General features: G+C 40.2%; 1 protein-coding gene across 1 annotated transcript; it reads left to right on the forward strand.

Annotated features, from left to right (window-relative positions):
- Positions 1–36: 36 nt before the first annotated feature.
- wnt6b (wingless-type MMTV integration site family, member 6b) lies at positions 37–26,889 on the forward strand. The gene is made up of 4 exons (XM_061053764.1): positions 37–1,024; positions 12,594–12,814; positions 24,065–24,390; positions 25,745–26,889. The coding sequence occupies exons 1-4, from the start codon at positions 945–947 to the stop codon at positions 26,204–26,206; spliced, it is 1,089 nt and encodes a 362-aa protein (XP_060909747.1). The 5' UTR covers positions 37–944; the 3' UTR covers positions 26,207–26,889.
- The last annotated feature ends 900 nt before the right edge of the window (positions 26,890–27,789 follow it).

Raw genomic sequence — 27,789 nt, forward strand, 5'->3', positions numbered from 1 at the left:
AGATACCCACCCAGATGGCTTTAGAACGTGCCAGTCTGTTGGCATGAGCCTTAAAAAAGGTGCTACCACACCTGTGCTGACATCATCTCATTCCATAAGCTCTGATTTCGGGTCCACCATAAACACACTTTATGCTCAGGACTCTGTGTGCGTGTGGGTTTATCCCGTTCCAGTCTCAGCCGGGTCCTTCTAAAACTAATTGCAGTTTCTTTCTCTCTGAGTGACAGCGAGGATTTCTCTTCGCCCGAAGCGACGTCACAGCAAGGTAGAAGAAGAAGAAGAAGAAGAAGAGGAAGAAGAGGAAGAGCGCATTTTTCCTCCCTGTACCATCCAAAGAAAACACATGAGCAGAGTGTGTCACACAGACCGTACCTGCAGCCGGTGCGCACACAAAATACTTCACTCGGCTCATCTTCGCATCATTTCACAGCGTGTAAAGAACTGCCACCATCCATCCATCCAATACATTAGTTGTGCCTTTTATCCTTCTTGCTTTTTGAAAAAATTTCCCATAGAGTGACGAGACTCACGTTTGCTCACAACAGGAGTGTTACATGCGCCTTTTTGCGGTCAGAGGAGCCCTCACTGCTTGGAGCAACTTTTCGTTCCTCCCGGAATCGTTTAGAGAACATGTAATGTGCTGCGACTAATAGAGCAGAAAGACAATGCAGAGGTTAACCACACCTTTGAAAGCGGACATCTCTTCTGTAGCCTCTTGACCAACTTCGTTGCGCATTAAAATGCGCCCGACAGAAGAGGAGTTAGATGATGAACTTTTTGCGCTCTTGTTGACAGACAGTTTCCAGTGAGCTTTTCCCCGGGTGCACCGCCAGAAAACAAGGACCTCCTATGTATTTAAGAAATAATCCAACTCCGAGTCGGCTGAGCTCGTCAGTGCTTTAAACTTTGTTGGTGAGCCTCCTGGAGGATTTGCTACGTTCACCATGACGGTTCGTCTCTCGCGGATCCAGCTGGCCCTGTTCTTTATCCTGCTCTGCCCGGTCAATATCATCGGACTCTGGTGGTAAGTGCCCAGTTATTTACCACGTGTTTTCTGTTTCACCGTCTCGTGACCATGACAGTTTTATTCATTCTCGTTCAGTTAAAGCTTGTTTGATTTATTCGCACAAACGCAAGTCGTCATACTTCTTTTTCTATATTTATCCACAGCACTCAGCACGAGCTTACCCGGCTTTTCACCTAAATACTCGGGATAGCCTGAGAGTCCATTTCATAGACAAATATAATTGTATAAATTCAATACAGTTATAGCAATGTGTTTTAAAATAAACTCACACAATATCTGTAAATATTAAAAAAATGACTAAAATAGCAAAAAAACAAACAAGAAATGATAAACTGTACCTGTTGCTTATTCATTTAAAACTGTTTAAGGGTAGGCTTAATAGTTCACATCCTCTTAAAAAAAATACCCTAAAGGCAAATTCATCTTTGTATTTCACTTAAAACTTTGAAATAGTGACAAATATCGCCATGTCAAAATATTGCTCAATGAAGGTGGGAAATATGGGTCCCAAGGGTGAAGGACAAAGAGACAGAGAAACAGGGTGGTGAAAGAGGTGTCTGCTCCTCATTGCCTGCAGTGATACATGGAGGAGAGAGGAGAGGGAGTTAGGTGGAGGTGGTGTGTATGTGTGTGCTGTGGGGGGTTTGGAGATAGGAATGTCAGGTGGCCCTTTAGGCGCAGTGGATATGTCATCATAAAACAATCCATATAGGCTCAACTCTGCAAGGTGTGTGACAGTCGTACAGACAGACGGAGAGACGGACAGCCCCTGCAGATCTGCTGATAACATATTTTCTATCCATGTGGGTCTCTGTCTTTCTGTCTGTGCTATGTGTCATTAGACAACCTCTTTTTTTTTTCTGGCTCTCTTGTCCGCTCTCTCTCTTACACACACACAGACACACACTCATCCACACACGCACTTCTGCAAAGCGGCAGGGAAGCTTTGAGATTTTTTTTTTTTTTTTTTTTCCCAGGGAATCCTCCCACTGTTCATTCACAGTCAAGGTCAGTGAGTGTTGTAGTGTCACAGAGGCTGTGAAAGTCTTCTCAACTTCCTTGTTTGACTGTCTGGTGATCAAGCAGCTTCAGAGGATGTTGTCTTCCAGCAGCTTTTCCAGAGTTTGAGCGTGCAATCTCTTCATGTGAATACTTGGTAATGACCAATGCAAGGAAACAATTAAACGTTTTGGTCAGTAACTAGTGGAGTGGACATGGAACACAAAAAAAATACCAACTATTTTTTTGTCTAATTTCACATTTGATCGGAGGGACCGCTTCATTTTTTGGAAGCACAGCAGGGACAGTTAGTAGATATGAATAGAAGTCTTCTAATGAGTTGTCTCTTAGTAAGAACCTGTTCATTTTTTCCATGTGTTTCTGCAAAGATTCACATCAAAACTTAAACATCTGAATAGCTAACACTTGCCTAGTCATCTCTCTCTTAGAAAACCAAATGCACACTTGTTCTTTCCTACGTATCCTTGTGTTTAGGTTCTTTTGACTTCACAAGTATTTACTCATTGGGCTTGCCTCAAAAATGCTAACTATTGATCAGACAATCTCTCTGCTGCAATATCATGAAGAAAAAAAATCCATAGACATAAGGGTAAGACATGGCGTGTGTACTTTATTGTTGATACTATAGGTGATCACAGAAAGAGGAAAATAACTTTTTGACAGTGTCTTGGACTCTTACAATGTTTCTCCTAAACCTCAGTTTTTCTGGTCCCCACTAGACACAATACCTGCTTTTTTTGGTAGCTTCTTCTTAAACTGTGGGTGGAGGGATGGAGAAAAAAAAACAAACATAGGTTTGACATGTGAAATTCAGCCACCTTAAAATCGACAAAGACAAGTGACTTTTAGCCAGAGGGGTGCTGGTCTGTTGCTGAACTCTGCTGTGACCCAGCTGTGGCGGGAAAAGAGGGAGAAGCACTGTCCCCCCAGGGGTCAGTCATACACATTTCCTTCAAATACTTTTTCCTGCATTTGGCTAAATGATGTCAACTAAAAGAGAAGTCTTCCAAAAAAGAGAAAGAACATTTTACATGAGGTACATGAGAAACCTTCAAAGTCTGACGAGTAAACTTTGAAAGTTAAACCATCCGTTGAGAAGAATCCAATTGCCAATCCGTTTGGCAAATGAAATATCTGAATCATTTTGTTGGCTACCTCACTTTACTCGGATCAACGTGGAACAGCAGTACAGGTGGTTGTGAACCTTTATCAAAGAGGTCTCTTTCTCTCCTAAAAGTAATAACACCAAAAACGCAGTGTCATGGTAATAATCAATGTTTTCCAGTTGTTTTTTGGCATGCAGAATGTCAGTATGGGCTGTGAGCCGAGCTGTTGCTTGCTCCTTATGCAGAATTTTTACTTATTTATGTTTTTTTTTTTTGTTTTTTTTGAGGGGGGCATTTTCTCTTTATTGGACAGGACAGCTGAAGAGTGACAGGAAATATTGTGAGGTGAGAGTCGGGGATGACATGCAGCAAAAGGCTGAGGTCGAATTCAAACCCACGCCTGATGTGACCAGGACTAAAGCCTCTGTACATGAGCTGCGCTACATAACCGACGCAGAATGTTTTTAGCCTAAGAGTTCTTTAGTGTTCATAATATAAAAGATTTAAACCAAAAGGTGTTTACCCACAGAGATTTCGTCCACTTCCCACATGGACATGGACATTCAAACTGTTAAAGATACTTCCGTCAGGTACAGATACAACCCTAATGAGGGTTTCTGAGCATGCAAGCTGAGGTGCTTCCAACCTCTTTCTCGGCCTCCACAATCCTTTACCCTTAACAAAGTCAAAAATGAGACTGATGTGACTTCAAACATTCAGATATCTATCATGCAACAATGTTTTAATGACTGGTTCGAGAGCCAGGCATGTTAAAAACTGACTAATATGCCTAATACAGGAAAATGCAAGACTATTCCTAATTTGTTGTGTGGTCAATTGCAAAGTAGGAGAGAACCCGCGAAAAGAAAATGAAAAAATAATTGATCTATCATTATTTATGGGGCTGAATGTGTTACAGAGAGACACAAACCTTGGGCTAAGCAGCCCCATGTGTAAGGATGTGTTCCAACTCTGTCATATTCATGTCAGCTTTCAACTGGCAGCACATTCACCAGGACTCAGGACATTCATTTTAAAATAAAGCTTTGCTGGATTAAGGGAATCAACACTAAGAAATCTGCTACTTCCTTTTTATCCCCACTGACATTCGTTGTCATCTTCTTTCACTCCCTCACTTCTTTACTGGCTCACTTACACACTGACTCATGGAGACACACAAGGGCACACATTGACGCACAGATTCACATGCTCATACACACACTGTGGTGGAGTGTGTGTTGCGGCTAGGGTGAAGCCACACCTGCGGATAGCTCTGCAGTCTTCCAGGACAATGATGCTCTCTGTTGAAAGCTGCTGGACATACCATCATACGCCTCTCTTTCTTTGTCTCATGCTCGCTCCTCTTCGATTTCTCTATCTCTCATTGAAGCCAAGCTCGAAGCCATAGCCATACTCGCCTGTTGAAGGAGAATACTTATCTCATAGATAGGCTGTCGTTGAAGGAAAAGAGAGAGCTGCAGTGATAGACAGAGTGAAAGAGACGAAATGCGGTGAGATAAATGTCCTTTCAAAGCCTCTGCTGATTAGAGCACTTTAATCATTTGGCCTGGGACCACAGAGCACAGCTCAGAGACTCGGGGAGGAATGCCTTTGCTCTCTTATTCTGCTTTTGACTGCACTGCTTAGGAGGGCCTACTTTGTTCAATGTGTGTGTGTGTGTGTGTGTGTGTGTGTGTGTGTGTGTGTGTGCGTATATGTGTGTGTAATCGTGTGTTAGTGATTGTCAAGGCCCCAGTTTGGTGGGCAGCTGCCTCTGAATTTACCACCAGACTACAGGTGTACACACATTTTGTCTGTGTGTGTGTGTGTGTGTGTGTGTGTGTTAGCTTTCTCGTTTGTGTGTTAATGTGTACGTCAGTCCAAATACATCTCTGATCCTGGTTAATCTGTTTAACATACACTCAGAGATGTACGAATGCACTCACTCAGTCTTACAGTTATGGGAATTTACCCACCATCTGTGCAGTCAAACCACCATCATCAGCAGAGGAGAGTTTCATTGTAACAGATCTTATCTTGTCCACTCCGCTGCTGCTCTGGAAAGCTAGATTAGTAATCAGGACCAGGGAGATGGGTACAGATAAAGATTGAATGACGATGTGGGTTTGGCATCAGGTAGTGAACTGAATTAAACATGCGTGTGTGTTTGCATGTCTGTGTCTGCACTTTTGTGCATTCATGCTTTTTTGTACTTTTTCAGGGATTCATTCAAGATGGTTTAAGTGTCAGAAATATACAGTGCAGAAGTAACAATTGTTCCAAGAAATGCCAAAATGTCTTTAACTTGATAAAGAGGGTGCATAATAGTTTTCACGGTTTTGCGAAAATTCAGTAAAAAATGTAAATGAAAGCTAATGTAGCCTTAGCGTAGCTTGTAATGCATCAGTTGCTGTTAGCATTGAGTCATTTTTTGTTTTTTGCTCTGCTCGTAGCTGTGTTTCCTGTAAAAATAAAAAGGCAAGACAAATTAACGAATGTTTAAAGGGCTGTATTCACAAAGCCTTCTAAGTACTAAGAGTTGCTCCAAGTGACAAAATTCTAAGAATATTCTTAGAATCAGGACATTTTCTAAGAATTTTCCCTCAAAGTTTAGACTAGATAAAAGATAAAGATAAAAGTTATTCACAACGTGTCTTAACCCTTAAGAGAGCTCCTAAGGTTTAAAACTGTTAGGAATAGTGAGGAGGACTTTTAACTGAGGAGGAAATGGAGAAATGTAGCTCCAAAAACTACATGAAGAATATCATTTTTGACTAATATTGGGCCCAACAGACTAAAAGATTTGAGATTTCATCATGGTTGCATGGTTTCATCATCATGACTTTTTCCAGTACAAAGTGGGACATGCATGTTGCGATTCACTACATGTGGTGACCTCCACAGGTGCATCCAATCAATAATTAAGTCTCTTCACTAATTACGATTCTATGATTGACTTTACTTTTTTTGGATTAACCAATCACAGCTTCTGAAAAAATGTGTCAACCTCACCTCCTCACAAAGATAAAGGTTTCTGTCTCTTCATTGGTCAGAGTTGCTCTGAGAATGTTCCTAAATCACTTCTAGGCTAAAACTCCTTGCAAGGAATTTTTAAGCTAAGTTAGGAGCTCTCTGAGAGGATTCTCAGAATGTTTGTGAATACAGGCCCAGTGATATAAGTCCAGCACATCCATCCGCCCGCCAGGTCAGCTACCTTTCACCCCAGTAAGTTTTATTTTAGTGAACTTGTAATTATAGCCTCATGTTCAAATTTAAAAACATCTTCATTACAGAGAAATACAAAAGTGTCATAATTACTCATAATAAGCCAAATACATTTTTTAAAAATACCTGTGTAAAGTGAGCTGCCTCTAGATGACAACTCAAAAGGCAATTAAAGTAATACTTCTCAGTCTCCTAACAACTAGCATGAAACTAACATAACACCATTCAAAAAAAAGGATGGACAGTGTTGGAAAAAAACTAACAACTGGACACACGTCTTCGGCACAGTTTACAGAGCATATTACTCTTTTTTTGTCGCACTGTAAATAGCCAAAATATCCCCTAACTCCTGCGTCAAGTGACCTTTCTTGTCGACGATGTTTTCTCCCTGCTTCATGATATCAGTATTATCAATACTGATATTTCGCTCTTTCCGGCTGTTCTCCATTCTGCTCCAAATGCCTGTAAGCCTGCCTACCCATATCCCTGCGACGTGATTGGCTGTTTGTCCTCTTTTATCTTCTTCTCTTTAATGTCGGGTGGCAGCTAACATTTAAGGGGCATTTGTACATGGTGTAATTACAAGTTTAAATCTATCAAACTTTCATGAAACATTTGTTATATTTATATTAAGATAATATATGGGATAATTATCGTTCTCATTTTATCGCCCAGGCCCAATCAGGCATACAGATAACTATTGACACTGAGATACCTGCAAGATGTTGAGTTTATTCATTTCTATCTTTGTTCCTCTTTGTATTGCAAATCAGAAAAATCTATTTATTCCCCTTGATACATTTTTCTATTTATTTCTAATAGTCTCTTTATTTTTCCTACACCAATTCCCCGACCATCTATTTCTGTCTCCAGACACCCAGTCTATAGCTTTCTCTCTTTGACCCTTTCTATTTTCCTCTCACACTCCGGCGTCTCAGACTAACTCTTGTCGTGACTGTCTTCATCTCCAGCATACTTGAGGGATTAAGGAGGGATGAAATTCACTCATTCGTGGGCGGAGAGAAAAAAAAAAAAGAAAGGCCCCGTACAGTACAGCACTTTATCTATGGTGCTGTGAGATCCTTAATGAAACCTGAGGTCTCTCTGAGCACCGATGTTTAATCTCTCACATGCACACGTCTGAAAACACACTGAATTCTTATTTCCAATATCATCACTTGGAAATGTTTTGTTACAGGTTGAGATAATATATAGGCTTAATATATTCTTCAAGACATACAAACACTATGAGATAAAGGTGCAGTTCTGGAGCAAACCTGCTGTTGACTTGCCACATGTGGTAAAGCAGCATTGATAGTACTGATGTCATGATTTAGTCATGCTTGTTACTTTTAATGATTTTATCTCTGAATGTGTGTGAGTTACCTGTTCTGTCACCATATCATAAATGACAGGCAGAAGAACAGCAGCACTCTCATAAGAAGGATCTGATTACCGTCTCTGCCTTTGTAGTTCCCTCTCAAAGTGTACTTCTGCTTTATCTCTGTGCATGCCTGCACGGTACAAATGCTGCGGCTTGGATAATTGTACATCAGGGATGAACTATATTGAAAAAAAAAAGTGTCATTGCCGTATATTTTCTATCAGCGACATGAATTGCGATATGAAATGTCACAACCCAGGCTCAGTGAGCTGGACAAACAGGGACACCACACAGTTTTAAAGTTATTTAAGCAATCATTTATTGAAAACTATGAGGCAAAATATCCTAATAAAAGAATATGCAGTCTGTAAATCAGTGGAGGCAAAACAAAGACTTAGAAGCCAGCTTAAATCCCCACGCCCCATGTTGCACGACATCAAATTAAGTGTCTCAGTTTCTTTCTACCTGAAGGCAACCTGAGAGAGATACAAGGCAATATGAGGAGCACTGACACAGTCAGGGGTTGTCACAGAAAAAAATATAGATATTTCTAAAATATGGCCAATTTACATCTGAATCATCTGACTCATGATTTAATTATTTCGAACTTTAAATCTATTTTATCTTAGGCCCGGATATGAGGTAAAAATGTGATACGCAAAACTGCTTTACGATATTGTGATAATGATATTAAGTGTGATAAATAAGCTAATACTAATGAATTGATAAGCTATGATACACTTTATTGTCAAATTGGACACATCCACATGTAAACAGAAAGGCACATACCAATCCAAAACAACCCAATATATATTGCACATTACCCATATAGCACAGGATCTGCAAAAACACAGCATGAGAGGTACGATAACAAAGGTAAGAGGATATAAAAACATATAGAAACACTATTGCACAACCAACACAGCCTTACGAAACATTATTCAGAATGTGTATTAACTTTAGCTATAGCTGTTTGCAACATGTTTTTTGTTAATCCAAAATTAATCAAAATTTTTTTTTTACAACTTAATCTGATAACTTCATCTGATAGGTTATAGCTTGAGTTTCATCTGACTGCATGAAAACGGTGTAAGAGTGTGTAAAATGTACACATGCTGAGTGAGAAAGCATTTCCTGTTTGCAAAAAATAATTATCTTATTTATTGCAAAAAAATTCAGACCTTTGAGTTTTGTTTATTGCAAAAGCTCATATTGCAATAACGATCAAAATAAGATTTACTGTGCAGACCTATGTGCAGGAATTAAGTCATACATTTGCATATGTCCGTGTAGGTTAATTTAGCAAGTAATCTAAACCTTTATCCTTTTTGTCACAGTGGAGATACAATTTCACATGTTTCATATTTTTTTTCATTGAGGCAACAGTTTAGGCCAAAAAACAGGAGAAAAACACGAGACAGATCTACCAGAAGGAGATGAAAAAGATAAACATGCAAAGCATTTCACCTAAGTCACCATTATGTCTTATATTTCTCAATGAAGTCTACCAGCTGGCAGCTGACGTGCTTAAATCACACAATCTGACGTTCAGTGATTCCTCTTTGCACTTTGTAGACACAGAAACCTTCTAAGTTACCCCAGCTCTGTCCAATTTATGAAAGAGCTCAGCTTTTCTTTGCACCTGCCTCACTTGAAGTATGCCAATGTCCTATTCAACCTGCAGGGATGCACCCTTTTTTTTTTTTTTTTTTTTAACACAGATCTCCAAACAAGGGCAAGAATGCTGCGTGCCTGCAGCCATCCTATTATCCAATTAATGCACCCCATTTTTGGGTATATCACCGACAATGCGCTTTTCCATCTCAGTTCACTCCACTCTCCGATTCAGACCACATTCCCATCCTCCTTTCATCATGCCCTGTTTCTAAACTTACGTTAAATCATCAAGTGGAGATGATCAGTTTTCTACCAAAATTCTGTATCAAAAGGGTTACATCATCCCCCTCCCCCCACGTTTCCTGCAAAAGCGTATTCCAAAGCTCTTCCCAATGTTTTTGTCCTATGTTGTCAGCATCCCCTTACTTGTTGTATGTAGGTTAAGGCCTTTACAATTGACATTAATTAACTTGAATTATATTAATCACATGTTAGAATGTGAGTTTATTGAATTAATATGCTGTATGTTGAAAGACGTTAGTAAGTAAGGAAAGAAGATATTTCTTACACCAAGGTGTGTCTCCAATCTAGATTTAAATATCATAAAAAACAACATGGACTCAGTGAGTTTTGAACGCAACAGGGAGAGACATTTAAAAGAAAGTTGATGCAAACTATGTTCATTAAAGGTGCATCAGTACACAAACTTATTTCAGTGGTGTTGCATCCAATCTCAGTCTAGAAGCAATCTCTCCTTCAACAGTCCACTTAGTTTACTTTGTTTGGTGCAAACAGAGATCGGAGGGAAACTTTTCTCTCGTTGTCAAAGCCCTTTCACTGTCTCTGTCTGTTGCTTCCAGGACTTCATCCAAAAACTTCTCCAGTATATTCACAAGTTTGACAACTCTACACCTCCCATTGTAAAAAAACAAGCTAGCTAAGCTGCTGACAGAGCTTCCCAGTGCTGCCCCATGCACATGCACACGCACAAGAACACACACACAGATGCACAAACAAATTCAAATTCTATTCTGACACATGTAAAAAGTCTACATATACTTGGTAGATAGGGTATCGGGTAGATAATGATTGGTTGTTGAGAGGGAGTGTGTGTTGCTAAGTACTGTATATGTACCTGCTAATTAACACATACAGACTGTCTGTGCAATTTAATTAACTGTGCGAATACCACACACACACACACAACACACACACACACACGCACACACACACACACATTGTGTTCTCATGCACACACCGTACAGACAGAACACCTGTATTGAAAATACAGAATGTTTCCATAGCGATGTTTTCAGTACACTCTCAATAATCATAGAAGGAATGCAACAGAGAGTGTCCTTGGAGTCTGCAAACAGATGTGTGTGTGTGTGTGTGTGTGTGTGTGTGTGTGTGCATTTTCTTTTTCATGTATGTCTATTTGCCAATGCAATTATAATCTTTAAAAATCACATCCTGGTTTTCTTGTTAAATACAAAATATCATGGCTTGAGCTGTAGGTTCAGTAACAAATACTCCATTTATCTTCATACATGTAATGTATGACAGGAAGAATCGGTAAGATCTGGTGGATATAAAGGCTGTGTGTCTCACTATCAGTGTTTTTATAATGTCTCTATGAGGCTAAGACGAGATTCACCATGAACAGTGGATTCATTAATTATGCATTGACTTTATAGTATAGTCATTCTTTTAAAGATTTATTTAATGTGCCTTTAATGGAGAGATAGGACAGTGGATAGAGATGGAAATCAGGGAGAGAAAGAGAGTGGGGAATGACGTGCGGGAAAGGAGCCACAGGCTGGATTCGAGCCTGGGCCGCCAGCTTGGAAGACCAAAGCTTCCATACATGGGGCGCGTGCACTAACCACTGGGCCACCAGCGCACCAACTTTATAGTATAGTCTGACGTTCTGTGTAAATTGTTAAAAATAACAAAGGTTACGTATTTAAAAGTGTCAAACACACAGAGTCTGAGTGTGTAAGGATGGATGTGCATCAATGTCAGAATGTGTGTGTGTGTTCATATGTCTCCGTGTCAGACCGCCAGGAGAGGGGATGAGTGGAAAGAGTGTTTGCTCATTTTGTAAAAACAAACTCTCAAAGATGAAAGATATCAGGCAGTGAGATTTAGAGGAAATAGGCTGATTGAAAATTTATGATGAAGAGTCAATGTTTTTTCTCTCCATCATTTGAACTCTCCTATTTCATGGTCAAAGTTATGACCATAATGACACACTGAGAACTGGTGACTAAACTGTTGAGAGTAGTCAAGAGAAAGAGACATGAAGTAAGCAGGAAAGAGATATATCGGTAGATAAATGCTCTTGGAGTTAAAAAGAAGAGGTGAAATAAATCCTTAAGCCACTTTCCTGTGATGCCAATGATGAGGCCACAAGCGCTGGAAGCTTCTTTGAGTAACAGAGTCCGGCCTTTCTCTCCCATCAGGAGGCAGAATAAACTATTCATCTTTAATATACACACTTATCTGTCAGTGCTATTGAGGAGGCCCATGTATTATAATCATCAGAACAAAATGTGTTTAATGTTAATTAGGCATGCTTTATTGATTTTACCACACATTCAAATGCTCTTTTTTCACTCTTTTTGGTAATATCATACGCATGCTTTTCTTTATTTAGGTTGGCTTAATCTCGAATTTTTCTTTTTGTGCTGATTCTACGTGTGGTTTAAGCGGCAAAGCGCCTCACTGATGCAAAATCTCCAGAAAAGCCTTATCACCAGGGAAATCTCCAAAGTCTGCCATATGGTTTACTGAAATCAACTCAGCATTAAGATCAAGTGACAGCCTGTCTGTTGAGAGACTTCCAACTGTTTCACTTCCAACTTTGTGAGGACCACACAGTTCTCTCAAGGAAGGTCCAAGAGCAAAATACAGACTTGGGAATCTGACATCGGAGCCGAGATTCCTCTGGGAAACTCAGTGCTCTGTTGTCTCTCACGTGTCTATTCAAGTAGCCTATCTACTCCACAGCTGAGAAGTGGTGGGCATGAGTTGGCAAGCTAGGCAGCCACAGCAAGTAAACCTATACATGGTTTGTGGCTGCAGATGAGTTTAGGCAAATGATTACGTTAACAGGTGTTGCACACCAAAGGAAAAAGTGGGAACTTTCACTTTTTAAGTTGCAAGCACGATTGGTTTATTCTCTTTTCTAACATCGCTGATCCTTTTGCAGGGCAGTTGGCAGTCCGCTTGTGATGGACCCCAACAGCATTTGCAGGAAGGCGAAGCGACTGGCGGGGAAGCAGGCCGAGTTGTGTCAGACTCAGCCAGAGATCGTCAGTGAGGTGGCCAAAGGAGCCAGGCTGGGCGTTCGGGAGTGCCAGTACCAGTTCAGGTACCGTCGGTGGAACTGCACTAGCCATAACAAGTACTTTGGCAAAATACTGCAGCAAGGTAGGTTTTGGAGAATGTTGATATATGCCTTCTATGTAACTACTATGTGTGTCTTACTTTTGCCCCCTGTTTTTAACACCTACCAAGTTTGATATTTTGCGGAAAAATGCTCACTCAATATTCGCCGAAAGTTCGATTTTAGATCACTTCAACATTAGTGTGTTCAAGACAGAGCTATAAACTCAGCAAGCTTAGATACCAAATAGTGAAACTTAGGTGGAAACAGCTAGCCGTTTTGCCTAAAAGTAAGTCCTTCAGCATTACTTTGATTGATTGATCAGAGACTGATCTGGATCTACTAATCCAGCTCTTGTCAAGAGTTAGACATCAGTACTCTCGCAATCGCAATAATAATGTGAGCGGCAGCAGCTGTAGAGCAAGATTTAGAAATTGGAGAAGTGGAAGCATTTTGGCTTCCCCAAGACATAAAATGAAAGAGGTGAGACGATAACAGACAAGGCAAAAACTGTGTGCAAATATTTCAAGAAGACGGGGAACTACACAAATAGCACAACCAACCTGAAGCCACATTTAATCCACACCAAGGCCAAACCACACTCACAAGCGGGCCCAAACGAGTGCAAGAGCCAAAGAGATTACGAGGTGCATTGGTGTTTTCATGAAAAAATGTAAGGAATCTTTTTCAGTCATCTCATACTTTGTCTTCAGTCTCATTTTGTAAAATTGTGTGAGAATCGTATCGTGAACCCAACATCGTGAGTTGAGTGAATCATTACTCCCCGAGCAAATTGTACTGAACAGATCATAGCCGTTGATTGAATTAGATCAAGTGCTCGTTCAAAACTGCTCTATGGATCTTTGACTCTTTGAGTTAGATGTACATAACAGATGGAGGGGAAAACTTGCCATGATTATCTTTACGGCTCTGCATCAGTCCCTTTAGAAGCCTAACACAGAGCTTTGAATCCAAAACAAATTACTGTTTAAAAATACTGTCATGTCTCATTCCTCAGCCCCTGAGTACCTTCGGCTCTGAACCCCTGACCTCACGAGCACAGCCAATGGCCTTACATCAACTTGAGGTCAGAAGCCTGTCTGATGGCACTCCAACAGACAAGGGCAGCCGTTGTATTTCAGACCAGACATATTCACAGTTGACTGACTCTCCTCTTCATCAGATCGGGCACGCTTGAAATGATCAGCTTAAATTGCCTTTTCTCTTAACATCTCTCTTAAGATCTCTTAACATCTTCCTCCAGCTCTTTGAAGTCTGTAATATAACTGCTGTAGGGTCAGTGCACGTTCTTCTCAAATTACTGTGTTGGTTTTTCTCCGTATGATTAGATTCATAGAGAGCTGCCTGTTTTTTTTTTTTATACTTGTACCACAGAGAGTCTTTATATCAGTGTTTAGCCGACAAACAGGGAATAACCGACACAACAAACAACGTGTCAAACGTGTTATTAAACCCATGTTGAGTCTCATTGCTCAAAGATGTGTATACAGTGTTTTATGCACACCTGTCATTAACTTCACAAAGAAAGGGCACATGACAATTTGGTGATATTACAGTCAATACTGAATTGTAATTTCCCATTTTTAGCTATTTTTTCATCAAAGCTGCATGCTGTTTTGGAAAAGTTGTGATTGCTTCCTGGCCTATAAGCAGACATGAATACAAAATCAAGTCTTCGGCAGTAAATGCAAAATGTTAACTTTTAACATTTTTCTGTATTAAAAAAAAAAATTGACAGTGAGAGCATTAAGTGTAGTGCCTATCAGGTTTAAACCCATCTTTTGTTACATTATTCTGAAATATTTTACATATTAGAAAATAGAAAATAGAGGAAAGACAGAGATAGACAAGCAGAGAGGGAGAAAGAGAGAGAGAGTACAGCTCCATGATGGGTGGTGAAGGTTTAGAGTCCAGAGTTGTGGGGGGAGGTGGAGTATAGAGGGGAGAGAGTTCAGCTTCCTGACAGCCTTGTGGATGAAGCTGTTCATAAGTCTGGTTGAGTATGCTCAGAGGCTACAGTACCATCTCCCAGATGGCAAGAGGCTGAAGAGTCTGAGTGATGGATGGCTGGGGTCGCACCAAATCCTGGATGCTTTGCTATAGATGTCCAGAAAGGAGGGGAGTGAGATGCCGATAATCTTTGTGCCGTATTCACTATGCGTTGCAGGGTCTTGCGGTTGTGGCCCGTGCAGTTCCCATACCACATAGTGATGCAGCTGGTTGTGACACCCTCAATGTTGCCTCTGTGGAAGGACAGCTAGTTATCAACATAAATGTGTTGTAGTTTGCTGTCAGGATATCAGGCAACAGATAACTGTCTACATTATTTATTAAAGTCTTTTGGGGGGGCTCTGGTGGCCTAGTGGTTAGTGCGCATGCTCAATGTACAGAGGATGTAGTCCCCAAAGTGGACTGGGATTCAAATCCGACCTGTGGCATCTTTTCCCGCATGTCATTTCCCGCTCTCTCACACTAAATTCCAGTTTCCAGCTCTATCCTCTGTGCTGTGTGTACAATAATGGTTAAAAAGCCCAAAAATAAATCTAACAAAAAAAAGTTTTTATTCGTTGTAAGCAAGTGGAGTTACCGAAATTGTCATACTTATATCTGATATTGATCGTCTTTGAAAGCATCCTCTGTCTAAACCACAAAATACTCTTGTGGACTTTTAAGTGGACATTAGCCGTCCATTTGAGCGTTATTCGGCCAGACATCATTAGAACAGTTCATAGTACTTTTAAGTATACAAGAGTTTGTTCTGAAGTAATACGATTAAACAATAAAATGTATTGAGTGCTGATATAGAGTAGAACAAAACTGTATGACACACCAATGTATCACTCAGATTTATTTAATTAATTAGTACAGACTATTGTCACACTGATTATTTTGTCTGGCAGAATCACACCAGTGTTAATACACAGAATAAGAGTGCTCCATGTGATAATAGTCAAGTAGAAACTGATCACAATCAAAAACGCCTTTTTCTCCTATCTCATTTGAGTGAATGACAATGTTTCTATGACAAAGACAGAAATGAAAAAAAAACAGAAAGATACAGTGAGAGAGAGAGGAATGGAAAGGGGGGCAAGAATCTACCAGTACAAGACAGAGAAGCGATTAATCTTAAATTCCTGCCTGTCATTAAGGGAAGCCAAAGTGCTCCTCTGTTTTGAAGCCTTTGTCCTCAATTACCTGGATCTGCTTGTAATAACTGTTTAACACAAGCAAGCACAGGTAGATGTCAAAATAAAAGATGCTTTTTGTTGCATTGCTCACTCTCTTGAAGTGGTGTACTTAACCTCATTGGCCTCAATTTAGAGTTTCATGTAAGAAAAAGGACTGTCAAATTATTCTAATGACGGAGATTTGCATTGTAGTGAAATAAGTCCGGGGGGCAATTTTTGTTCATTATGAGCTTATGTGGTTTTTATTTGCCTTTTCTATGGAAACATTTCAAAAACACATTACACAGTGGTTTTAAGGGTGGAAGTCTGCCTTACTTATTCTGAACTGTGAGCTACAGTATTTTCAAAAAAAATGTTTGCAGAGGATAAGAAGTGAATATGATTGGGTTTCATAATCTATCTTTAGAATATGTCACTCTTTCAGTTTAATCTCAGCTCTGCAAAAATGTATGGACTGCTGAAAATAAAATGTGTAACAGCTCAGACTGTGAAAACAGACTTGTTAATTCATATTTTCTCCGTCTTTCTTTTTTTTGGCAAATATGAAAAAGCTTTAAAAAAAGGATATTATATTTGTCACAGTAAAAATTAACGTTATTTACAAGGTTGCAGATGTGATGTAGATGCATCAGTCCCCAATATGAGTTTGAGTGACTGTATTTTATTTTCCATTATTATGGACAGAAGATCATTTTAAAAAGTTTTAAAAGGGTTCTTAGTCCGAAGGGCTTTAGAAAGCTGCATGATGGTTATAGAGGTGGACGGAAATGGATATAGCATAGTATCACGATATTTTGTGTGGTGATATGAAGCCCATTGTTCCCACAGTTCAGATAGAGATGATTTTACATGCCTTCATTTCTTCCCGTTTGGATTACTGTAACTCACTCTTAACCTCTTAACCATTTACAATTAGTACAAAATGCTGCAGCCAAACTCTTAACCAGGTCCTCCAAAAGGTTACATATAACTCCTATTCTGATTACTTTATATTGTGTTCCCATCAATTTTAGAATACAATTCAAGATTCTTGTCATTGATTTGAAAGCCATGCATGGACCGGCACCTTTTGTGGCCTTACACTCCCAGCAGATCTCTTAGGTCTTCTGATCAGGGTTTGCTGGTAGTCCCACACATTGAAGACCAAGGGAGATTGAGCTTTTCAGGTTGTAGCTCCAACACAATGGAATGCTCTGCCTCTGGGTCTAAGATTTGTGGGCACTGTTGACTCTTTGTAAATCAACTTAACACCTTTTTGTTTAGACTTTCTTTTGATTAATCTGTTTTGTATAATGTTGATTAATTTTCTGTTTGTTCTCATCCTTTTGTAAAACACTTTGTGACTCTCTCTTCTTGAAAGGTGCTATATAAATAAAGTGAGTGTTAATCTAAAGGATTGCGCAGTTCTTCAATATGTGTGTCATGGTCAAGAAACAAAATTTAAAGCTGGTCACCCTTTATAACTCCACAGTCAATGTGCATGCTTATACACATGTGTTTTGTTGTTATTGTATTTTTGATGATGAACATGATGTTGCATACATCACACGACTAGCTTTAATCTGGCTTAATCTCCAGAAGGCTTATGGTTCACGGCATGAATGTCTACTTTTTGACCTGAAAATGTTGTTATTAAACAGTGTGAAGAGGGAGAGAGGCTGATGGAGAGAGGTGTGGAATTGTCTGCATGTCTGTGTGTGTGTGTGTGTGTGTGTGTGTGTGTGTGTGTGTGTGTGTGTGTGCATGCGTGTGTGTGCATTACTTACACAGGTGTTTTAGTTGATTTCACAACATAACTGAAACACAAATCAAAATTGCAAGAAGTGTGAATGAGTGAACATGTCGACACAAGGAATCGACTTATTTTGCAACGGGATTGAAATGTTTTCTCCCCTCAATATAAACCTTTGACGCACAGTCAGTGTCAAAAACCTGTCAAATGTTTAGTTTCCCATCATTAATTGTTGGTAATTATCGTCTTTTCTCAATCCCTGCGGCGTTTAAATATCACACAGACCCTGGAGCGACCATGAGGGAGCCCAATCGACATAAACTACTGCAAGTAATCACATTAGGGATGCTGCGGCTCTTCTTTGAAGGTCATAATAGACTGCAGTGTGAGTTCATGTTTGTGTGGATACCGTACAGCTGTAGAATAAACAAGGACTCTTGCTCTGGGCTCTTAAATGGTTAAATTAATTAGACCTGTTATCAATAATGTCTAAAAAGTATTTAATCAGTAATGATCTTCGCCTTTACAGGTATACACATGTTTATACCTTTGCACTCTACCTGTGCTTAATTGTGATTGTAATTGTGATTTCTTCCAAACCATGGTAGAGTTGTTTCAGGAAATAAACAGGCAAGTAAGCAGTCTGTGTCATAGGCAACATGGAAAGCTATTTGTTCAAAATTAATTAATGAATACTTGTGTTTTTCCACCTGGGTGATTTGGCATCAGTCAGTTGATTCATGGATACCTATGACCAAAATGCAGAAATGAATTTTAAAGTATAAAAATAAATGTGTGATTCAGTCGTCATCAAAAGACATTAAGGCTTGATTTATACAGACCTTTGGATAATTAGAACCAATCCAAACTATGGTTGACGTGATTGGTTGCTAAGAGACACCAACGCTAGCAGCAGCTTGATGACACAATTATCCCCTCCAACCGAAAAGAGGGAATATAATTTGGACCTGATCAGACTCTGTTACTGGGAATTATGCAGACCGTTTGCTGAGAGCGTGACTGGTTGTATTTTTCAGCCCTTTGATAGTCTTGTGACCCCTCCCTCCACCAGTGTGAGGTGGGCTAGGCTACAACCCCCCTGTGGATCTGAACATGGAAACAGATATTACAGTATGGAAAAGTCTTGCAAATTAAACAATCCTGCCCATTTAGGATAAAAAATAGATACATTTTCTGATCTGGCTGGGGGAATATGACATTATAATTTGTAAGTACTTTCCAAAAGTGTTTACAAATTGCTGTTGAAAAAATAAAAAATCTGTTTAATGATGTTCTTCTTAAAGACAACACAGAAATATGCAGTGTCAAACAGCTCTCACCTTGGCACTTTAAACGTACTATAATAGTAATACCAAATTGACTTGGTAATGGGGAATGGAAAGGAGGTGGCTGTGGCTCAGTTGGTAAAGTTGGTGGTCTTTCAGTTGGACGGTTGGGGGTTCAATCCACAGCTCCTGCAGCCACATGTTCAAAGTGCTTTGAAATCTGGCTGCAGGAGCTGTGGATTGAGCTGGGGGGGTTGAGAGAACACAGAGTCTGGCGCTGAGCAACAGCTGATCCAAACTGGTCTTGATTATGTGACATCTTTCTTGATTGCCATGACCCTTGTATGTCATCAGATGGAGGGGCAGGAGGTATAGTTTACTCAGATGATGAGAAAATCTAGTTGTGAACAAGTGGGAACCTTTATTGTGGCCTGGAGATACATGAGAAACAGCTCACGTGGTGTTTTGGTTTGGTTGATGATGAACTCGGAAGATAGCTGGTTGGAGTCCTCGACTCTTGAAGTCTAAGAGATGTGTTTTGTGCAATATACAATACCTCATAATGGTCAAGAAGCACAGCCATTAGCTGTGTGAAACTGTTAGTGTATAACTTCAATTACATCCTCATTGACTTTCACTTTACATTGCAAGACTTACGTGGTGTTTTGCGGAGTGTGGAAAGTAGTGAAAAGTGCAGTGAGCGGTCTGAAGATTAGAAATGCTTTATCTAAGTGCAGTCCATTTAGCATTCATGCTACTCTAATAGCAACCTTGCTCGATGGCGATGGCCTGGTATGGAAACATAACCAAGTTGTCGCGCTTGCAGTCACCCTCAGCTACAAAAGGAAACTTTTTTCTAATGGCTCTTTGTGAAGAATATCCTCAGGTTGACTTGCCACCCACATACTCAGATCTTTGTGCATTTGGAAACGGCACATGATGTGACAAACATTCCCCTTCGGTCTCAAAAATTCCCGCTCAACTGATGATCCACAGATGTAGCACCTTCGCCTTTGAGAAACACATTTCTATTAAACCATGCTTACCTTGACTTTGAGCTCTAACTCCCCAGTCTCCACTTGTATCATTCCCTAAAAGTCGGGTATTAAAGGAATATCTGCTAATTCCTGCAGGGCCTTCATGGAATTAGAAGCAGAAGCAGACGTAGACAGGCCCAGACACCCACCATGGCAGAAAATTTGTTTGGAATTCATGTCTGCAAGGAAAATATGAAACAGGGTGCCTCAAATAATTTAATTTTTGATAGCTTCTGTTACTCATAACAATACTCTTCATTCTGTATTCACTTTTCAAGCCTCTTCTCGGCCACTTTCTCTTGCCACAAACCAAACGAACCATGTCTATGAAAAAAAGCCCCGGGGATATTTTTACTGTGTCTAACTAGATCGAGACATGGTTTGGGGATAACACATCTTGATTTGAAACTGTCTGAGAACTATCTGCTGCTGAAGAGCGGGATCTCTTTGGTGTGGTCTTTACTGAGCTGTGAGAGGGAGCTAGCAAGTGCAGAAATAATCTGCATGCACCACAATGCATAAAGTCCCAAATACAAAAAGTGATTTATTAGAGCTGGCATTAATCACAGACAATGCCAAAGGAACACTATGGCATAACAAATCAACAGAACATTTTTCACATGCATCCGAGGGATGTATCTTACTCAAACAATATTCAAGCACATACATATTGACAGTTGACACACAAACACTGGTTTTCCTGCACTGAGGTTTACAGCTGGAATTGATAACACAGTGTTCCCGGGTGTGCAGGTTTCCTTGCACGCCACCCATTCTGTGCGTGTGTGTGTGTGTTACCATTCCTAATGAATCCCATTCACTGAATCATGAGATATGGAGTTGGCAGTGGTGGCAGTGGTGACGGCACGCTCAGCGCCTTCCAGTTCTTAGGAATGAAAGTCCCACACACACGTACAGTGGCTCACTTAGTGGACTTTATTTCTCTTCCTCTCATTCCTCTCTAACACATACAAATTGACTTTGTCTCTAGTATCTCATCTGTCATGGCAGAGGTCTGCCCTTCAAATAATCAATGTTCCTACAATTCCAGCTGCCTGCTGGTTTCCAAACAAGATTAACACACTCCTACTGTCAACAAATCCAGGAAAAAGATGTTGAGCAAAAGCTTAATCTGTCTGGCACACCTTGGTCAAACAGGAGTAGGCAGTTGGGTGGTTAGGGACTACTTACAGCAATGGATTAACACATAATGCTTCTTTATGCAGCAGCAAGACAGTATTTACTGATTTGACTCAAGAATCTACAGTGTCTACATGTTCATTAAAATAACAGAGCAGACATGTAGTGCAACATTGTTGTGTAATTAAACGCTATTGGACATGAAAATCGAATCTATTACACAAAGGAACAAGATATTCAATAACCAAATAGTTCTTTTTAGATGCCATTTTATTTCTTTCTCAATGTTTTTACAATAAGTAGCCAAATTTATAGGGGCAGAGTGGTTAGGACGTACGCCCCATGTAGAGGCTGTAGTCCTTGAGGTAGGCAGCACGGGTTCGAATCCGACCTGTGGCTCCTTAACAGCATGTCGTTCCCACTCTGTCTGACTCTGATTTCTAACTCTATCCACTGTCCTGTCTCTCCAATAAAGGCACTAAAAAAGCCCGAAAAAGTTACCAAATATATATAAGATTATCCACATGTGTATATATTTTATTTACCTATATTATTTCTTAGTTACAGTATAATGAAACACAAACTCCATAAAATGAAAGTTGTGTAAGCTGGATGTAAGCTTTCTGGATAAACTTCGATAAAAATGTATCCATCAAAGAAGATTTCATTAGCTCATCGGAAGAAAGTCATTTAAATGAACTTCCTTCAGTAAGCAACCAACAGCCAGAAAAAGCGATTAAGATATTTACAAAGCAGCATTCTGTTATTTCTACCGCTGTCTTTGAGATTCTCTCGTAGCAGCTCTTTTTGATGTAGCATGAATGGATATAGCTGCAATAACTGAGGATAAAGACGTGTTGACCCGAGGGTGAGCATGATGCCGGAGCCACTGGCGAGGACAGACGATCAATTTGCAGTTGTGGTTTAACATGCCTTTAGTCAGGAGTGTTAAGCCCTGTACCCGAAATAGACTAGCAGCTGTGTGAGCCTGTGTGTGACGATGCATGTAAGAGGGACAAATAGACAACCTCTCAGCACTACAAAGCCAATGACGCCTGAGATTGTAGTAATGGACCAGGACTGAGCGAAAGGTGCTTTCATCCTGTTCCATGGAGCTGCTATATTGACTGACTGGATTGAGGGAAGGATGAATTGATGTAAAGATAAATGGATGGAAAACCACTGACTGTTGTTGCCCTCTCTCTTTTTCCAGCTGTTGTCCTGCAACGGATAGGGGAGAACTTGGTATGATCAACATGATGACAGAGTACTGTATGACAAAAAAAAAATGGTGGAATGTTGTGACGTAAAAAAAATGTCTTTAAATGTCGAGATATAGATCATTCATGTGAGCTGTGTGGACACTGATGCTATTTTTTCACACAACTGAAGTTCCTTACAGAAAAAGTTATATTCATTCTGAATTGAATTTTACATTTTTTGAATGTGGTGTGGTGTTAGGTGTTGTGGTTTATTGTGTGCAATTTTGTCCCTGAGGTCTAACTAATCAGTTCAGAATGTGAAATGGAATAAAGACCAAATACCTGTGTGCCAGCATTTTTTGGAAAGCTCATTCTATTTTCCAAAACCAACCCCTCATAATTAAATGACTTGTTTTTAACCTCCTGTGTGAATTTTGGTTCCAGTATTATTTCCATAGTTCATTTTGGGAATATGCTATTTCCTCTGCCTTTAACTGGCAATTCTCTGAAAAAAGGGCCCTAATTCACAGTTGATTTTTTATTTTGGTATCAATCACTAGTTCAGTTTTCTCGATTACAGAATTATTTTGATTTTGTAAATTACGTTTCCCTTTTATAGTAAAATAGACTCTCAAGGGGGGGGCTTTCGCTCAGTTGGTAGAACAGACACCTCATGTATAGTTGCTTCAGTCCCTGTTGCACTGGCTGCAGGATCGATTCCCAGTCCTGATGCTATTTGGTTCATGTCATCCCCCACTCTCTCTGCCAACATTCCTGTCTCATTGTTGCTTTCCTATCAAATCAAGCCTCTTGAGTAGAATAGAGACTGTAGCACTGTTGTCAAACTATGGTCACTAATTGTACCAAAAGGAAGATGTGGGCAAGGGCCAATATGCTGAAATGGAATACTCAAACAAATGGGGGATGACTTCGTGGTTACATTTGCTTCTTCTTATAGCCTGTTCTCCGTCCTGGCCATTCAGGTGCTTCTAAAAGATGCCCGGTCTGTTTTGAGACTTTTTTCTAAGCCTATAGCTGTCTATAGCTTCATGTTTGATTTACAACCATGACAGTTGTATCATAATCACCAAAGTCATACCAAAAAAGCAAACATGTGAATTTTAAGCATGGGGACAAGATCTATATATGGCCTTCTATGCATCTTCAATTGACAACCCTTCCTGAGTGATTGAATCAGAAGTGGACGGAGTAAATGCTGAAGCCGTTAACTCAGGTCACATACCAGGGTGGACTGGGATGCATTTGTCCACATTGGATTGGTAGTGTGAATGATCGTGTGTCCTATGATATATTAGCGTACCACCCCTGTAAACTGCAGCAACACTGGCGAGAACTGGGAGAACAATGCTGCCTCCCACCTGATAAAAACAATGAAACATTTGGTCTTTTCAAACATATAAAATGTACAGGTGCTTTTATGTATTTGCAGCAGACAAGTGAGATCCAAACACAAGCGGTCACTGGAGACACATTGTTCATTCAAAGTGTGAACGCTCGTACTCAAGTGCTGAACTGTGATCAGATCATTGAATATGTTGATACCAGGTGTGAACAGGATCAATGTGACTTTGTTAAGATCTCTTCCTGCACTGTACTTAAATCTACTGACTTGCATTAAAAAAAAACATTTGCCTGAAAGTCCTCTTTGCATGTTTTTTGTTGTGTAGATATCCGGGAGACAGCGTTTGTGTATGCCATCACAGCAGCTGGTGTGACCCACGCTGTGACCCAGGCCTGCAGCATGGGAGACCTACTACAGTGTGGCTGTGAGGCGACCAGGAACAGGGCACCTCCGAGGCCACCCTCACCCTCTTCCTCTTCCTCTTCCCCTTCCTCTTCTGAGGATGGAGTCAAGTGGGAGTGGGGGGGATGCGGAGATGATGTGGAGTTTGGATATGAAAAGTCGAAACAGTTTATGGATGCCAAGAGGAGAAGGGGCAAGAGCGACATCAGGACACTTATTGACCTGCACAACAACGAGGCTGGGCGGCTGGTAAGAAGTAGTATCAGAGTTTACTACCTTAGTATGTCGGTGCAGTCTGTGTTCAGAAAATAGTTTGAACATGATTGCACTACACCTTTTAAAAACACATATTTTAACTGCCACTGTAATAAAGCCAAATCTTGTATTTCACTCCACTCTCAAAGATGTGGCAGCAAAGGTGTTACTTGTCCTGTGGAATGTTCCATCATTCCATGAACATGCAAAAGAGAAAGACATTGCCCGCAGCCATATTTGTGTAGCGGGGTAAGCTGATATTCTAACAAGAATCAGGTTTCTGAAACACAAAAACAAGAGCGTGCCACACATTTTGTTTTCAAGCCTCCGAGGCAAGTAGCTTCTTAAATTTCCACAGCCCTTGTAGGAGTTTAAAGTTCCTCTTTGTTGTTCATATGAAGCATGGCCTTGACAAGTCAACATGCTACTGAATGGAGATAAGTAGCATCTTTTGAAGTAGTTCATTATATTAATTTATATTAGAGCTCACTAGATCTTGAGGATAACATTTATTTTCTGTCTGTTACGTTGGTTTGTTTGGTACACCCACTTGCAAAAATGTTGGCACATGCACAAGAATAACACAGAATTGCAAAGTTCACTTCAGTTGGGGGTCAAAGACAGGTAGAGGGAGAGGAGGGTTTTGGGATAAAGTCCAATTGTAGCATTAGCGAACAAACCATTTGAACAAAAGACAAGACTTGCACACAGATGCCCGGAGGTTACAAAATAAGTGTGTTGTGGTGCGTGCAAATGTCTGTTTCTGTGCATGCATGCATGCAGCCCTACATGTATACATGATTTGCAACCACGAGTGTGTGTGTCTGAGGTGGCAGGTGTGTGTGTGTGTGTGTGTGTGTGTGTGTTGTGTGTGTGTCTGTGATGGGTTAATTATGTGCAGTATAAGTGAATGATCTGTTGTCAAGGCTTGTTAGATGTAGGAAGGCCAGAGGCAACATGGAGGTAGAGGGGGGTTGTGGAGTTAAATTCCTTCTGAGTAGCGTCTGCTTTTATCTTACCTATCAGTGTGTGTATTTGTGTGTATGGCTGTGTGTGTGACAGTGTGTGTGTGTATGTATGTATGTATGTGTGTGTGCGTGTGTGTGTGTGTGTGTGTGTATGATCCATTGACTTTATTTATGATAAACACAATCATAAATTACCTCTTTAGAGAACTTGTCATTTGTCAAAGTTCGTTCTGCTTTACTTCAGGGTGAAAATTTAATAGTTTCCTTTTTCCCTTTTCTTCTGTTTTATTAATATTTTTTCTCCTTTTCTTTTGCTCATTTGCCATTCTTCATCCCTTTCCTTCGACTTCCCCCCCCCCAACCATGCTGTCCCTTCCCAGGCTGTGAAGCTCTACATGCGGACAGAGTGCAAGTGCCATGGACTGTCAGGCTCTTGCACCTTGCGCACATGCTGGAAAAAGATGCCTCATTTCCGGGAGGTGGGCGACCGCCTTCTGGAGCGCTTCAACGGTGCTTCCAAGGTGATGGGCGGCAACGACGGCAAGACTCTCATCCCTGTCGGTCAGAACATAAAGCCCCCGGATAAACAGGATCTGATTTACTCTGACGAGTCGCCCGATTTCTGTGTTGCAAATAGAAAAACTGGTTCACTGGGGACACGTGGTCGCATGTGCAACAGCACAGCTATGGACATCAGCGGCTGCGACCTGCTGTGCTGTGAGCGCGGCTATCGGGAGGAAACAGTGGTGCTTGAGGAGAACTGTCTGTGTCGTTTCCACTGGTGTTGTGTGGTCCAGTGCAAGAAATGCCTGGTCCGAAAGGAGCTTAGTCTCTGTCACTGATGAACTTCTGAACCGAGGTTGAGAGCTGTCAGTATGACTTGGTTAACATAGTAACTTCTGTTATTTTTGTGGTTTGTGATGTAGTTTGGCCAGAGTGAGAGAAGGACTTTGACTTTTATGGTGTTCCATGTGTTTCTGTTTTTTTGCACCAGTCACACTAAGATGATGTCCAACATTTCAAACTCTTGTGTGTCCCTGTTGATGCTGGCCAAAGTCTCGAAAGGTATAAAAAGTGGATGCAATCACCTGGGAGTAAAAAAAGCAAGAGGGACTAGAAGAAGCAAAATACAAAGCGAAATATATACATGTTTTTTTTTCCTGACCTACCTATTTTTTTTCTTGTATGTGAAAAAGGACCAAAGATTGTGGCATTCTCCTATTTGGATAAAATAAGAGGGCCTATGCAGCACATGTTTTTAGCATCACTTCAACTACCCTTTCAACAGCTTTGCATATTCAAGTTGCTCTCTCACAAAAGCAGACTTTGTGACAGCAGAAAGAGTTAGGAAATAATCTTATTTGGATGTTTGCTAAGCCACCCCCCTTTTAGGTTTCCTGAAATGACACCTCCCAAGCTTCCCATTCTCACATGGAGAATATACAGAACACAATACGAGTGTGGGAAATCCCAATCGAAACAATGGGTCTTTTGCAAACAGAGCAAAAAGTGTACCAATGTTGATGTGTTTTTTTTTTTTCATCTTTCTCTTTATTAGCCATAGCTAGCTAATAATGCTGAGTCAGTTGAAGATGCATTTTATCGCTGACTTGTTTTAAAACAGGGACAGTTTCACAGAGACATGTCTCCTTTGACCTGAAAGTAGCTCTGCGCGGTTATTCTGTTTGGTTAGTACTGTTTCTATACATTTATTTGGGCATGCTAATAATTGCAGCCTTCATAAAAATGGACATTATTTTATTCATTACTTATACTGTACTTACATTTTTTTGCAGGCTCTAGCATACATGAACATCTTCTCAGCACTTTGAGAAACTCAAAGCTTAACAGTTGCTAAATCATGTTTCGACAATAACTGTTAGTAAAAGGGGTTTAGCAAACAGTCAGATATAACTAGCTCTAGGCTACAATGGCCACACCGACTATTATGAATTGACTGACTGTCACTATTATGTTTGAGCCTGTAATGATTCTTTTGTGTACCATCTGTTATTGTAAGTATGCTGTAAGGTGATAGAAAGATTAAGGATCCCGCTATAGGCCCTAATTCAGTCCTTCAATTAACTTTGACATGTGTTTTCATATAAACACTGTCACCATACAATTTTACAGTGTAACAACACCATAGACTTTATATGCAAATGGACAGCATGCCCGTACCTCTTCCTATTGAACAGAATGAAGCTATATCATCAAATTTAACTCACAGATAAAAGGGCAAAAACTCTCATTTGAGTTTGTCCACAGCAGGACAGATCCTTATGTTGGTTTGAAGCTGACATTCACAGTTATCAGACTGAGAATCAGAAATTCTTTATTAATGGGAAATTCAGTTGTTACAGTTGCACTACACATAAACAAGCAATAAGCAATATGTTTGTGCTGTACATTATGGAAATTCAGT

Source organism: Labrus mixtus, chromosome 13, assembly GCF_963584025.1.
Source record: "Labrus mixtus chromosome 13, fLabMix1.1, whole genome shotgun sequence".
NCBI classification, from domain to species: Eukaryota; Metazoa; Chordata; class Actinopteri; order Labriformes; family Labridae; genus Labrus; species Labrus mixtus.